This window comes from Dermacentor andersoni, chromosome 5, assembly GCF_023375885.2.
Source record: "Dermacentor andersoni chromosome 5, qqDerAnde1_hic_scaffold, whole genome shotgun sequence".
NCBI lineage: Eukaryota > Metazoa > Arthropoda > Arachnida > Ixodida > Ixodidae > Dermacentor > Dermacentor andersoni.
In genome coordinates this window covers 53,796,418-53,812,330 of record NC_092818.1, presented here as the reverse complement: position 1 = coordinate 53,812,330, position 15,913 = coordinate 53,796,418, and the positions used below count along the sequence as shown (strand labels likewise).

The following is a 15,913-nucleotide window of genomic DNA, read 5'->3' as shown; positions in this document are numbered from 1 at the left end:
AAATTTCAAAATATTTTCTTGCATTCATGCCATTGTGGTGCAACAGAAATTCAAGTATTGAAACTTGCAAATTTCGGACTTGGGCTTCTTGAGAACACATTCTAGGTTTTCTTGGAGCCCAGTAAGAATCCACAAGGTCACAACAAGCTGGTTGGAAACTTATAGTGGGTGCAGTCACCCATCCTTTGTTTTTGCTTTCTTTCCTGGCTTGCCAAGCACACTCTCATGGCAAGATAGGCTTTTTGGTATTGCAGAGGGGTAATATGCTTCTACAGCTAAATTTTTTTTTTCAGTGTACCTTAAATAATGCCAAGACCATTTATGAGAGCAAAGGAATTGCTAAAGAAAAAGAAGGCATAAAGGTGTAATCCCACGCATGCGATTTTTGAGCATTGGCGACAAGCGACGGCAACAAGAGACAGGCTTTGCCATTGTGGAGGGTGATCTGTCGCTGTCGTTTTGTTGTATTGTCGGTTTTTGGCCAGCCAGAAAATTTCACCTGTCACCCAGATGCCTGCACAGCGGCTTTCGCCAGGGACAGCATGATTGTGTAATGACATGGCAGCAATTGGTCCGCCCACTTCAATCTCAATTCAATTTTGCAACTTGCTCTCTACCGTCACAGCAAAAAAATAAATAAAATCTGCCATCACTTCGTCCCATCTCAAGCAGAGAACAAAATATCGGCGTTGTCATTATTATTGAGATCAGTAGTTTGTTTTGACACAGTTAGGCCTGAACCAGCCACGAAAGTGTATTGAGTTGTACTCACCAGATGGTGACACGGCATTTTATAATGGCAGCATAGAACAGATTTCCACTGGTAATCACAGCATATTAAGCCAGACTCAACACACCTTGGTTAGAACATTGGTCTCGTGGTATGTTTGCGATTTCTTTACTGGCGTATTGCGTTTATTTGGCGATTGCGTTTATTTGGACAACAGTGGTAGAACAGCCATTCACGTTTCGGCGTAGGTCCTGGCGCAGGCAAAAAGTCGACTTTGTGCAGCAGCAACCACTTTTGGCGCATGGTCCACTGCACATATGCTTCCCGTATGCCACGCAAATATTCAGTGATACAGTCGACATGTTATGGATATGAGTTTGTGCAAGGCTTACCCTGTAAGTGCAGTCAGGAAAGGACGCGACGCACAAAGGACGCCGCGGCCGGATTTGTCGATACGGCGCAGAGAGGGTATCACCGACAGATCGTCAACAAGCGCGCGTTTATTAATAACTCTGGATGCAACACAGTGCCACAGTAATGGTTTGTGGGTAAAGGCTCACCGCAAGAACTGTCAAGAATGTGTGCCTGCACTTAACATGACTCTGCAGCTGTTGTGAAGAGGCGCAACAGTTCTCAAGCAAATCAACGCATTAGAGCTGGCAACTTCTGCTTAACACATCTCCAGCTGTCAATGAATATAGATGCCCTGTTTCGGGGGCAGCCTGTAAATTTTCTAACTCAATTCAGGCAAGGAATTTCTTTTCTCAAGGGGGGGGGGGGAGGGGGGGGGGGGCACTTCACCATGTCTTCATGCCATTAAATCTGAGTGGTGCCTGTTGCAGCACGCTTATCTCCTTCAACAAACAAAGAAAATCTGCATATACCTCTTATAAGTGTATGTGAGGCATGCCATTTCTTTAAGTGCTTCACTATTGTCATTATGATAGTGCACTGTATAGATGAAAGCAGCCATTCATATATACAGGCTGCTCAGTTGAGCAGACATACAGTTGGGAACAGCATTACAGTCAGATTTGAAATATAAGATAAGCAAAACCTGTCTTTCTGGAAAATCAGACTTGAGAATAATTTCATTTTGCTTACACCCATACAAAAGAGCTGAAGGACACAGTCACCTTCCTTTTTAATTAAACAAGTGCTGGGGTTTTACGTGGCAGAACGACGATACATGGTTATAAGGCACCCGCGGCATTTGAGTTTTCATCATCTAAGTTTTTTTAACATGCACCATACTTTAAGGACAAGAGTTTTTGTGCATTTCACCCCCATCGAATTCCGCAGCCTGGATTGAACATGTGAGCTCCAGTTTACAAGCCCAACCCCTAGCCACTAATTAGGTCACTGCGCAAGCTTTATTTTCTTAAGCATGTACTGGAAAAAGAAAAAGAAGAAGACGGCTTATGGGCCAAAGATTAGTACATATAATAGTTCAATAAGACTGTTTTCGCCGCCCAAGGTCCAACCTAATAAAAAACCTCGTACCAATCACTCCACATTCTGTTGCGCGAGGAAGACACAAGCCTGAATAAAATGTTGCACTGGATTTTTTTTTTTTTTTTTCTGTTAGTATATACAATCGCCAACTGATTTTCCGGACTCCAAAAATTCAGACATGCACGATTATTCGGTCTGCTTTGTGGCACCACCATTCTCCCCATAGACCATAATGCATAACAACTGCCGAAAGTTCGGACACCTTGCAACCTCTCGTCTGATTTTTCACACACTCCTTTAGCCAACTCGATCGAAAGCACCATGCACCGACTCTGACCGGTGCATGGTTCGACTTGCTGAACACCATTTTTATTTTGAAAGGAGCCTCCTTGCTGCCCCACGAAGTGGCGGTACTGCAAATCCCTGCTCATCATCATCGTTTCTGCCTGGTTCGCAGCTACAGCAGTTCCGGTCTCAGCTTAGTAAGCCATGTCAAGACAATCCAGCAGCTGATTTGCTTCTTTCTTCGTGCACGATGCTGCGAGTATGCCACATTTTTCATTTGTGCGACTGGTGTCAGAGTGACGGTGTGGTGACGTTTGCTTTGTGTGCTCTGTCGAGGTTGCGGTGATGCAACGCGGCATGCGGAAACATCGCGTCAAGTGTCTAATGGCGCTGACAGTGCCCGCGCAGACTGCACTGGGGAATGCCGGCAAGCGGGTGCCGGGAGGCCTAGGATTTGTCGCCTTCCAATGTGCTCCCTACTGACACCAAAAATGTTCTGCCGAGACCTGCGCAGTGGTTGCATTGCGATTCCGGACACAGTCTCATTTGACAGTTTCACAGGTGCTGTACTGACATGCGCAGAACTCGATGATGGCGACATCATTCGCCAGGTTTCTGCTGCGCCGCTGGACGATGACTCCGAGTCGGAAGGTGACGCAACATTTGCTACGCTGCCGTCGCAGGCGGAGCATGTACAAGCAGTGACTGTGCTTTCAGCCGCCTATAGTGACCGTACAACCCTCTCCGAGATTCAGGCTCATCTAATTGCACATAAACGGAACAGCGTGCAACGGCGCATTCACAATTTCTTCAAGCCTAGTACTGAGCCCGAATAAGTTCATGAGAATGAAGGATTTCTTTTTTCTTTTTAATCTGCTTTTTCCGGACACCTGTTTATTCAGATATTTCTGTAATCCTTGTGAGGTCCGAATAAACGGTCGGCGACTGTACTTTCTGTAAATCTGAGAACAGCGGAACAGGGCACTGGATGAGGCAAATGCTTTTTATTTGCTAAGGTGGCAAGCAGCAAGCATACAGTTTTTTTTCATCTGCATTTCGCAAAACCTGCCGATAGAAAACTATATGGGCAAGTAGTAGTAGTAGTAGTAGAAGTAAATGTTGATTGCATGAAGGGGACTGAAGCGTGTGTGGGTGGGTCCCTCAGTCCAAGGCTGCACTGGCCCCAGCGGCTCACCGGGCAAGAATACACACGAGAGACACATGCTGCTTGAAGAACAAGCAAAATATTTGTTCTACAAGGCAACCACAATAACTCAGTTGAATGAAAGACGGAGCGCGCGGCCGCGATGCACATGCAATCACCACGCGGCATAAAAATAAAGAAAGGCATTTATTCTTAAGACACAAATACACGTCGCATGTAATTATGGACGCCATTTGAGCGATCTGATCAGAAACAGTAGTGCGCAAAGCAGTACTAACAACCACGCCGAGCAGAATCGCGAGCGATTTCCACTTCGATCGCAGTGCCACCACAGTATTTTTTCGTCGTGGGGCCCCTCACTGCAAAGCACGAGCTGCTCCGGCCACTCGTCACACTCAAATTTAGTATACCCTAACTGTATGTCTGTCCGACGAAAATGCGCGAATGACGATCGGGACGATTCCGACAGGTCTCTACTCCCTTCTATGATGATGGTGATAGCGTGCCCTTGGTTTTGATTTCAGTTTTGCTAGCTGCAATGTATCTATGGAAGGAGGGCTTCGCTCTCATGTGTGCTTTGGCACAGGCTTGGCACAATTTCCCACTAAAATGCCGTTCTAGCGCGCAACGGCATAAAGGTAGACTCTTGGCGCAGTTTGGCGCAGTTGGCGCAGCTGTTCCGCCACTGGGACAACATTGTAAATTTGTTGCTACTTTCTTTTTTGGTCCATGTCGTGGCCGTGTGGCTGCTCCACGACCCGACGCGATGTGACGGTGCGATAGTGTCTGCCTGTTTCTGTGGGCTGAATATTGCGAGCATGCAGTTGTTGCTTAATCTAAGAACTTCTCCAATTGACAGGAAACTGGTCAAATGTAATGATACCGCAAGGTTTCTCTTTTACGAGCTCCAGCTTCTGTGCAACAGCGGCGCCAAAAGAGCCCTCGAGTTTTAGGGCTCCAAGCTACGTGCATTCCAAAGCTTAGAAAAATGTCGCAGTAGCTGCATAACTGCAGTAAACATGGCTTTATTCGCCATTTCACAAACACTCTTCTACTGCCTCCCTGGCAAGTCACAGAATCATAGGATTATCTGAACAGTCCTTAAAAACTTCAGGGGAACAGTGCGACGTGATCATTCATTCCTAAATGATAAAGTTCCAAGGTACCACATGTCAACATGAATATTCAGTTGTGCGACTGTGCTAAAGGCATGGGATTGTGCACACAGCCTTTCTGCATCACCTGCACTAAGTAAGCCCTTGTCTCTTTCACCAGGATGTTCTTTCTGCTGGTGCCAAGTAGAGATGCTTGTCTGAGCGCGAACACCGGCACCGGTTTCATTCATTAGCAACTGCGAAACTGTTCTACGAGTACAGTTCATGAAAAACCCTGCCAACATCTCCCGACATAAACTCGACGAGGCGGGTTCATCAGAAGCAAAAAAAAAAAGGAAGGAAGAAAGAAACGGCAAAAATTTGGTCGGGAGCGAGCTGTGCTCATCCAAAGCCTTCAAATGGTTAAATTTGAAAGGCACCCTTTTTTTCTCACAGTAAGCTCGTACACGTTGACAAAAAGATGGTGCTTGAATAATTACATACTTGTCAAGTTGTCTCCTGAGCCTCTCCCGCTCAGCTTTAAGCCGGCGAACCTCTTCACGTTTGCTGCGGGTTATGTTCTTGTTGTATTCCATGTACCTGCGAAAAGAAACAACAACCAATCAGCTAGGCACTAAACATCGGTGGGTAGACACACTCTCCAGTTCAGAAGTCTAATCGGAAAATAAAACTGCCAATCACCCTGTCTCAGCGAGGGTCACCATCTCCAACGTGCAATTTGCGAAATGCATTGAAAGCAGTCATCTCACATGTAGCTCTAGGACTCGCAAGAAATACAATACTAGCATTATTCTTACTTTTTTTATAGCAATTCCTTTTGCAGTAGAATATTCAAGAACTATTTTGTTCATGGTATCATGTCATAGCTCTTCAATCAAGCACTCCTTTCTAAAATAAAGCTGGTTTATGACTTTCTTAAATTTAGTTTAACATTTATTATGCAATTTCTAACACAATTCTTTTTTTACATTTCACAAGATGGTAGAGAATTTGACAAGATACTGTTAATTATACAGCCCTAGGTTCCTTTTTTCTTGTTTTTTTTTTTTCATACTGCTTTCACCAACACACTTCACCGAATAACCCAATGACTGCAATTGGGCTATTCGGTGAAGTGTTACAAATATTATTAAAAGTACATTACAGGCTTCCATATGAGGTAGTTAGTAAAAAGGGGCTAGTACAATAATACAGTAACAAAGAAAAGCAAACTGAGATAGAAAATGCCCAAAGCTTATCAATAATACACATACAAATACAAGCATACGTAAAAAACTACAGGCAACAATATGAGTATAAATTCACATGCCAGGCAGTTAACAAGTATTAGGCAACTACAACCTTTGTCCATAAAATTCTTAGCGAGTCCGTAGAAAAAAATGAAAAGGCATTCAACATTTAAATAATAGCGTAGCTCTTCTTCAAAGTAGTCTCCCTAGCAGTCTATACCAGTTTCCAGCGTTTATCGAGGTCGTGGAAGCACTTAAAGGAAGCTTCTCTTGGCATGGCTCTTACTGCCTTTGTTGCAACGTCTTCAAACCCTTTCTCTACCACTGACAAGTATGCCACAGCAATTAACACAAAAATACACAGATTAGGCCCAAAAGATATCAACATATGTTTTGGGGGACCACCTTTTACCCCAAAATATAGAGCACGGGACTTCATGGACAAATGCTGTATGCAAGAACCTAGAAAAGCATCAAGTGCTCTTCGACAGAGGACCAACAATTCAAAAATGGACAAACCTGTCCATATAGAGCAACTCTGGAAAGTCTAGCCGATGATGAATCTTCTCAGGCTTGCCGACGTGCTGATTGAAACGAAAGCGAGAGAGCTCAAAGACCAGCACGGGCGGAAGCTTCGTAAACCATGTCTGCAAGATAAACAAAACATAAAAGACAATACTTTTTCATGACAGTACAGCTGTTTCACAGCAAGGTTAGCTCGCCAGGAGTGCATTTTGCAGTTAATAGTCGAACCTAGTTAAAACAAAGCCACATCTGGCATGAAAATACCTTCATTAATATGACATTAATTATAAATACACAAGCATAACATCTAAAAAAACCTAAATATAACAAAATTCTGGATAAAGTATTTAACTTTTTGCAACTTCTTAGTCCATAGAGCACCCCACATTTTGAACCTCAATACAGTGAAGCGTGTTAATACACAATTTCAATCTAACAACATTTCACTGCCACTGCAAAGGAATACGGAGATGGTAAATGGAAACTTCCACGGACAGCAGGATGGCACACGCCATTTTATCGAGCACAGCCATGGCTGCATGTATTCTGTTTTTACTGTGTAACTGCCCTTTAGAAAAAAGAAAACTTAGGGAGTGAACACGACAGGTTTGTACTGTTAAACCTCGATATAATTAACTAGGTAAAATCGGCGATTTGTTTTGTTATATCGAAATTTTGTTCTACTGTATTTTGACCTTTTATGCAAATAAGTACAGTCGCCGATTGATTTGTCTTACACTGAAAGGAGCCGCAAATTTTCCAAATTATCGGGCAATCGAATAAAGCAAATTTGATTGAGAAAACAATTCATTTTGATGGATTTGGGAGTCGGCGACGGAAGGTACCACGTCAACGACATCTTCATATCAGCAGTACGATTTAAGCAAAGCAGCCACATTTTCGCGTGCACTCCGCCCCCGTGGCCGGTGGCGTCGCCTGCACCTGGATGACGCTACGATGAAAAGCGCCAGCAGCAGGGAGCGAATGCTTCATCTGGCTCTGGCTCCAACAAGTCGCTGAAACTTGAGATTACGCAAACTCCAATACGAAACGCGTGGGAAGACAACTAACCTGATGTCACGTCGTCTCGGCACACCCCTATTTGCACACGTGGCCAGATTACCTCTAAGGCAGGGTGCACGGCTGCGTATGCGCTAAGCCGCACTTACAGCCATGCCCAGCCATGGCTGAGACACGGGCCAGAAATCGTGAAGCGCTGACTTACACGCCCCCCTCCTGCCGCCCCTCGTGCGCTTGATCACGTCAATGCGAGCGGGCTCCCCTCCGCGTCTTTCCCTTTGCTTGCACGGGAAGGTGGCACTCGTGAAGCCACCGTCGTTCTTGTCTGATCGTTACACACTTTCACTCGCGCCTATAGTATACCAGTGAGCTGGGCACGATAGGATCTTATCGCACTTGCACTTTATACGAAACATGACGCGGCTCCACTGCGTCAGTCGCTCTTTTCGAGTCACGTGCGATTTGAGAGGTGCGTTTGCAAGTAGATGCCTGTAATTCAATCATCTGACCATTGGCGTCCCCGCAAGTTTCCATTTATTATCTCGGCATTCCTTTGCGGCGGAAGCAAAATTTTGTTATATTGAAAGCGCACATAAACATACTTCGATATACTGAGGTTCTAATTACATGGTGTTCCATGGACAAGAGGTTATGAAAAGTTAAGTACTTCATTATATAGAGAATTTCGTTATATTGAAGTTCACTATATCGAAGTTTAACTGTAAATGGTCAAGCTAGTGTGCATTTATGACAGAACATCAATAATTCACGCAGTGACAGAAGGCAATAAAATTAGCGCATGTGATCACCCTCGGCTAATCATTGCATTGGAAAAATATGCACAGTTGACAGAAATGGCAAGTGGTTTTTTTAGCAAGACTATAGGCACCCTGCTGTGCGTACAGCTCAGACCACTTACCGTATTTATTCGAATCAAGGCCAATAGCTTTTTTTCAAATAATCATACACCCAACTGTAGAGTAGGCTTAGATTTGAGGATTTTAAGAAATGCGCCAGTTTGTAATTGAAAATGATAAGTATGGTGCACAGCTAGTGCCATCTAGAAAAGTCAGTATCGCAGCCCCTACTAGCCACGCCAGTAGCCAACTGAAGTACATGAGCGACGTTGTCATTTTGACATGTGTTGCATCGGCAAGTGGCGTGGCGTTAACGTAATCACTATAGCGCCGCTTTCAAACGAAAAGTTGTGCTAGGCGCAGAGGCATCGTCAAACGTTCAAGACGTGCGGGACTTCAGCATCGATGAGAAAAACGTCCGTGGTTGGAGGGGGCAACTGGAGACGCTTTCTGCATGCGTTGCAATGAAAAGATGACAGCGATAAGGAAGATAAGCGCACGATAACTGAGAGGAGCTGTTCACCGAGATTGCGCTATGTTTTGACGTGTAAGAGCCTTGCCTCACTGTCTGCGCATCCATGGTTGCGCGGACACAAGCTTGCGCGCGTCCGCAAGCGTAACAAATTTAGCGGCGGCGATGACGTGGAGTGAGCTCGGCAAGTTCATATTAAATGAATGCTGTTTTCATGTTGTGAACGCTGTCCTCACTTTTTTGTTCAGCCTACATTCAAGGTAAATTTTTACATTGTTTTTTTTTGGCTTCAGATATTCGGGGGTCGGCTTAGAATCGGGGCCCCGATTCTAAGCTGACCGAGTAAATACGGTATAATGTAACTGCTTATAGTGCATGACCAGATATAACGCTGTCTTTTCTGACTCCCACTTATTTTCCTTTACAACTCAATGTATACGCATACAACTTATAGAGTAGCCAGGCGACATGAAATGTCGGTTATGATGCAGTTGCCGGAAAATTCTGCAGACAAGCGAAGAAGCGAGTGTGTTTCTTAACGAGGTGCACCAGCCAAGGCGAGAGCGATGAAAACAATGCCGATGAGGCGGAAACATAGGACGAGCGAGCAAACAAGGCACGGGGAAACAAATAAGAACAAAACACGACGATTGCCTAGGTGATGGAGCAGCCTTTTGCTTCAGCCGCTTGTCAGCAGTCACTCTTTGGCTTTTCAGTTTGTGTGCGGAAGGTAAATACGGTTGTGGACTGATTTCCTCGGACATGAACAGGGTTGGAAAAATCTCAAGTACCAGGCAGACTGAAAAAACTAATGTCGACGGTAAAATCAATTTGTTGTTTTTTACAACTCCAGCACCGCAGAAATCTCAGTCGAGGCCACGAGTGTGTCTCACATTCACCCGTCACAATGCGCGTCGTCGCGAAGTACAGATACCGCACGTGCAGACTTGACTCCGCGACAGCGTCTCATTTGCAAATTCATCAGTCTGAAACATTGTCCACACATGAGCTTTCGCTGTTGCTACCAGTACACACACATATAAGCTTTTGCTATACGTGCTCGTGGTAGTTGCCGGCTGATTGCCCGCGAACCCCCACTTCACCCGTGCTACTGACAGCTCAGCCTGTGTGCGTGACCTCATGCCATATCTCCACGAATTTGTCTACGAATACAAACATTTATGAAAGATGAGCTTCCAGTGACCGCCCGTCACCCCCTCCAGCTAGGCCTAACCAGCGCCGTCTCGTTGGGAGTTGGTGGGCAAAGTTGCGGTTTGATGCAGAGTCAATGAAATGTTTCGCAGTGGCAGTACGGCACTTGGAAACGGAAGAACCTCCTCACCAACGAAAGTGAGGGCACATCCCAGTTGTAAGCTTTGATTCTCGGACACAAGTGGCTGCTTAATCCACCTGCTTTGCACATGCACAGTCTTGGAAAAATGCTGTTTTGGTTATAGTGTGGTACTACCTATAGTGCGCAAACTCATGACTCCGGCGATTTTTGTTCTAAGCGGTCTAAGCTGTAAAGGAATAAATATACAATTGGCTCAGATGTTCACTACAGAATTGTCTAGCAATTAAGCCAGGGCCGTATTCTGGACTTAGCTGTCAGGTACGCCCCATTCCGAGAACACTTAGCCAGCAGACAGAACATCCGTCATTCCTATGCAGCATCATGCTGAATGCCATGTCGCGCAAAAGTGATCGCCAAATGTGTTCTCCAAAAGCGATAAAATTGAGAAAAAAGTGAGCTCAATAAGTGTTGCTGGGATACTTTTCACAGCACACACAGCCGAACCAAAGGCCAAACCAAATCGTTTCGCAAGCTGACCTCTTGGCCTAGTCGCCGAGATGATGGTGTCGACGCACTCTCGGGTTCCAGGGTGGTGGTGGCCGCCTCTAGGCTGTCGTGGATGTCACTGAATCCATTCACCTGAAGAGGGTACTGGCCAAACGCTTCCTCTCGCGAGAAGTGCCGACCTAGACAGCAAAAAAGAGGGACCTTTTCAAGCACTCTCTTAATGTCAGAACAATTTGTACAAAGCTTTTCGACACACTTTCACACAACAATTAAACATCGATCCAACGAAGTTGGTAAAATTGGCACTTTACTTTGTTATAATGAAATTTCATTATATTAAAATTCTACCCTTTATGCAAATAAGTACATCACCAACAAATTTTTCTTATGCAGTAAGGGCCATAAGATTTTCCTGATTACCAAGCAATCGGAAAAAATGAATTTCAATCAGAAAAAAAACATTTCCCTTTCTTAAAACTTGAGAATCGTCCACCACAAAGAAGTGGTTCGGTGCCGTGTAGAGGATATCTTTATACCGGTGGTACAAAGCGAAGCCTGCGAAGTTATCACGTCCATTTTGGCGCAGTAGCAGATAGTGTCACCCACCGTGGAAACGACGCTAGAGCAAATACTTCGTCTGCCTTTCAGTTCATTGCGTCTCTAAAGCTCTACGTTACACAATCTCCAGTTCTAAACGAGTGGGAAGACAGTGCACATTAAGGCACAACCATCTTGGACACCGGTGGAAATTACCTCCAAGAAAGGGTGCAAGGGCCGGGCTAGAGGACGAGACACACGTACAAAGTAGAAAACTAATGTACGAATGACATTAAAGCTTGTCAACGAAGCAGAAAGCTAACACGCACCCTATTTTTAAGCAAGAAATATGTTGCCCAATGGCAGCCAGTTTCTTAAAGTCAGCTTCGCCACAGAGCTATTCAATTCAGCTCCGCCGCAATACAACAGTATTACGCGGTGAAGCATATGATCGTTGCTAAGGCAGTTTTGCTTTCGTGCAAAACTGCACCGCGCAGGCAATTTCTGGCCCAATTTCACAGAAACAAAAAAATAATTAGCACATTACAATTCGGTACATACCGCAACCAGACATCGTGAGCTCCGGTTATTGTTTGAAAATTATCCTTGTGCAGGTCGAAAATCGCCATTCCCGAAGAGATACGACATGTGTACAACGCATTCAATGTACCCTAATCTCTGCCGAGACAGACACGGCCACTAAAGGGGTCGCTACCCTCTGTGGGGGTCAGGCACATGTGCGCTCACTGGTCAAGCTCAAATTAACCGGCAACGGACAATTTTAGGATCAAAATAACGAACGTTTGGGCCCACAGAAACGCATGGTCGCCGGCCGGGACTTTCAGCTGGGATCGAATGAATCGAAAAATCGAATTACGCGAAGTCAAATTACCGAGTCTGTATGTATTTTTATTGCTATGGCAATTATATGGACACCCCAAGTGCATTTCTACCGTCGCCATGAGGTTCCGTACAAAGTTCGAGGGCAATAATACCGTCGCCACGCCCTATGCTGCATGTGCGACTGAAAGCGTGCGAGGGGAGACGACGATCACGGCTCTATGTCACCCGCATGTAAGAGACGGAAGCGGAGAGGAAGCGCGCTGCTTTCTGTGGCACGTGAGGCACCCAACGTTGCGAGGCACGGGGGGGAGGGGGGGGGAGACAGAGAGAGAGAGGCGGCGTTCTACTCTGGCTACAACTGCACATGTGACGGCTGCATGCATTCGCACAGCTGCATCTCGAGAGCGATCTGCTTGGTGGCAGAGTTTAGGTGCATCGACGGCTCGTAGCTTTGTGCGTGCTGTGTGTTCTTGGCGCTCACTTTGCGTAGAAGTGATAGACAGCACGAAGGTCACTTTGCTTGCTACTGCTGCCACGTTTCCTCAAGCCAGCATTCTGACAGCGAGTGTTCGCGGTCATCAAGTGTGATGTGTTCATATCTGCGATGCACGCTGACACCCGGCTTGTTAACTTAGTTAGCAAGGAAATGTTTACCAGTTGGTATGGCCAATAAATGTACTATCCTCACATGGTATGGCTGTCCGTTAATTCACTATTGCAATTGATGCTTCGCCTTTCAGTCAAACTGGGAGTTTTTGAAGAGTATGTGCTTCAAGTACAGTGGATGTTACCTGCTGCCCGTGTAAAAGCCTGCGCTGTACCCATACATACCGTATTTTCTGGTCTAAAGGTCGCACCTTTGTAAAAGTCGCACCCCCTCAAAACAGCAATTCCCCCCGCCCCCCAAAACTTATACAAGTTGCACTGGTGTATAAGGTGCACCTGTTCATTCACTAAATGATGTTTAAAAAATACAATGACGTTTCACTTCATGAACACGGGTTACTTGCAAGTGATGTGGGGATGCGCGACTCTCACGCATCTCCTGATATTTTCCCCGCATGGCTCCCATCTCCTGTAACCAGGCTTCGCCACATGGTGTTACGGCCGCGGACGGCGTGTTTGCAGAGCAACTGCACAGTTTGCGCAGCGGTGCACGCTGTATCTTGAAAGCGATCTGCAGATGCGATGACTTCAGAGTCGGTCGACTTGCGGACGGCCTTCCGCCGCTTGCGTTGCTGCTCCGTCCTTCGCGCACGGCGCTCGGCAACTTGATCACGAGACGAACCCGGAACCTCCATGGCGCGCACACAACCCGTAGCAACTGCCCGAGGAGATCACACCAGCGCGCTTCGTTTTTTCGTGTTTCGAGAGTGCATTTTAAAGTGCAGCTCTTGTTCCTGCGGCGAGTGTCGGCACGCGTCACGTGCGGCCAGTCACACTACGGCGCTTATGCTGTGCCAACCGAAATGCCATCCCCTCTAGACTTCAATGCGCGTGCCATCGGCTGTTCTCTTTTAAGCATGCGCAGAACGATGTCCAACCCGTGCGCCGCATTGAACAGCTGCCTGTGACCATCGGCAAAACGGCGTGGGCACCCTTTATTTTTACGTGCCGTGCATTGTGGTTTGCCGCAGTCGGCACGATGAACGTGCGGATGGAGCAAGATCCAACTCGACGTCGGGCATGTCGGGCTGCGCTGGCTGCGTCCGGTTATGTTGGCTGCACCAGTGCTTCAAACTATAGATGTTACTCTCGCCAACGTGACGTATCGTGTGCTCACACGCTCACACTATGTCGGACTATATGCACGCCTTAACTGAGCGATTCTTTCTCCGACTTTCATTAGTTCGAATTTTGTATAATTCGAATCTTTGTAGCATCCCCGCAGAATTAAAATTAACGAGTTTCTGTCTATACTGAAGACTCTGAACCAATATGAAATTGCAGCAAAGGCTTCTGCCTCAAAATCTTAACCCTACTTACAGTGAAAGCTCATTACTACAAACACTACATAATCAAACTTTTCAGAAATCCTCTGCTGACTGCTTATACAGTCAAACCTCGATATATCGAACACGGATATATCGAATTATTGCGTATATCGAACAATTTCTATATCACATGAAAAATCGCATGCATTTTTAATTCTTTATTTCGAACGGGGCCGGATGTAAAATGGGTATATCGAACTCCGCCGCCCCAGACCAAGTGCGCTCTGTTGACATGAGGCGAGCTTTCCCGCAACGCCTCGAAGATAGCGGCGGCGCGATCGGCGTTCCAGACTGCTGCGTACGACAGCTGCCCACATCGGTTGCGCCGAGGGCGCCATTTGAACGTAGCGGCGTACACACGCGGCGGCTTGGAGCCAGCACGGCCGCCGCGATCACGCGCGCACCTATGCGTGCACGGCGGGGCAAGCCGCCTCGATCACGCGCGCACGGCGAGGCTTGCCCCCGCCGTGCGCGCGTGATCGAGGCGGCCGTGGAGCCAGTTGGAGCGCTTTGTCGGTGCTGAGCCACACATCATGTGCATTGCGGACTTCGTTGGCGGTGACGACTGCACCGGAACAGTGGCGGAGTTAACAGACGTGGAGATCGCGGCAGAAGTGACTGCTGAGCGGCCAAACGAAGACGCTGCCGAGGCTGATCCAGCAAGCGCTGATGTTGCCCCGCTCCCGACTGCAACTGAGGCTGTAGCTGCTTTGGCCGTTGTACGCCGCTACTGCGGCGCAATAGAAGGCACTGGACTGTCTATTGTGGACCGTTTGGACTATGTTGAGGACGCCGTGGTCAAGCACGCGGTTGCCAATATGAAGCCGGCTACGCTGCTTCAGTACTTTCAGCGAACTAAATAAATACTTTGTTTGAAGCTTCATGTGAGTATCTATTGCGCCACGATTGGTTCATTGATTGATTTGCGCTAGTTTTTGACGCGTTTTCTACGTGATTTTATATATCGAATTCTGGCTATATCGAACTATTTTGCGATCACCGCGCTGTTCGATATATCGAGGTTCGACTGTAGTTTCAAGTAAAAATATTTCAGTAGTACGAACATCAGAATACCGAACTTTTCAGAATAACGATCGTTATTCAGTTTCCATGTCATGCTAATGCCTCAGTACCACGAACTAATATTCTGAAATCTGGGTATTCTTATATTTCCATGTACCCTTTATGATAGCCAGAACAGTAGGCTAGCAGTCAACAAGCGGATGCCATGACACATGGGCTCGGAAGACCCGAGATGGTTGATGGAGGCAGGGGAAAAAAAACGCAGGAAAAGGACGTTTAAAAAAAAATTATTGCGGAGGTGTCGACAGTTTTGCGAGCGCATGCTCCCCCCAGACAACTGTCACCTAGCAACAGAGGCACGTCTCTTCCTTCTTTCGCCCTTCTTTCTGAGCATGCCTCTTCGTTCTTTCATGCTCCTTTCTGTGGCCGTACTAGCTACGCGCTGCGTGCGGAGAAATGTAACCTGTGTTCACGAGCTCTCGCGGTTGCACTTTCCAGACAGTGTCGTTTAGACGTGCTTACACTTTGGTATAGTTCCAGCGTTCGCCTCGAGTGAGACAGTTGTGGTTTCCAAGGGCAAGGAATGTGAAAAACAAACAAACAAAAAGAAACATAAAGCGGCATAGGTGACATGGAGCTCCTTTTTTGTTGGTGATTTTCTTGGCGTCAGCGTCTCTTTTGGGCATGCCACTTACTACATGGTGGTGCGTGGCTGTGGAATCGATGGAAAAAAGCGACAGTGCCGGTCGATAGCCAACAGCGATGTTTTCGTGGATAGCTCCTAAGGTGACAACTGATAATGGGTTGATGGGCTAAACGGTTCATTTTGGAGCTTTCATTATAACGACCTTTCAGAATAACG

The 15,913-nt window shown here is 46.4% G+C and overlaps 1 protein-coding gene across 3 annotated transcripts in view; it reads right to left on the bottom strand.

Moving 5' to 3' along the window:
• The window catches only part of LOC126530280 (ubiquitin carboxyl-terminal hydrolase 25-like), an 85,507-nt gene that overhangs the window by 45,634 nt on the left and 23,960 nt on the right, over positions 1-15,913 (bottom strand). For all 3 annotated transcript variants that reach the window (XM_050177594.3, XM_050177593.3, XM_050177595.3), the window contains exons 7-9: positions 10,685-10,833; positions 6,499-6,626; positions 5,234-5,329 (exon numbers count right to left, since the gene is read on the bottom strand). In XM_050177594.3, coding sequence (XP_050033551.1) covers positions 5,234-5,329; positions 6,499-6,626; positions 10,685-10,833 — 373 coding nt within the window. The remainder of the gene's footprint in view (positions 1-5,233; positions 5,330-6,498; positions 6,627-10,684; positions 10,834-15,913) is intronic.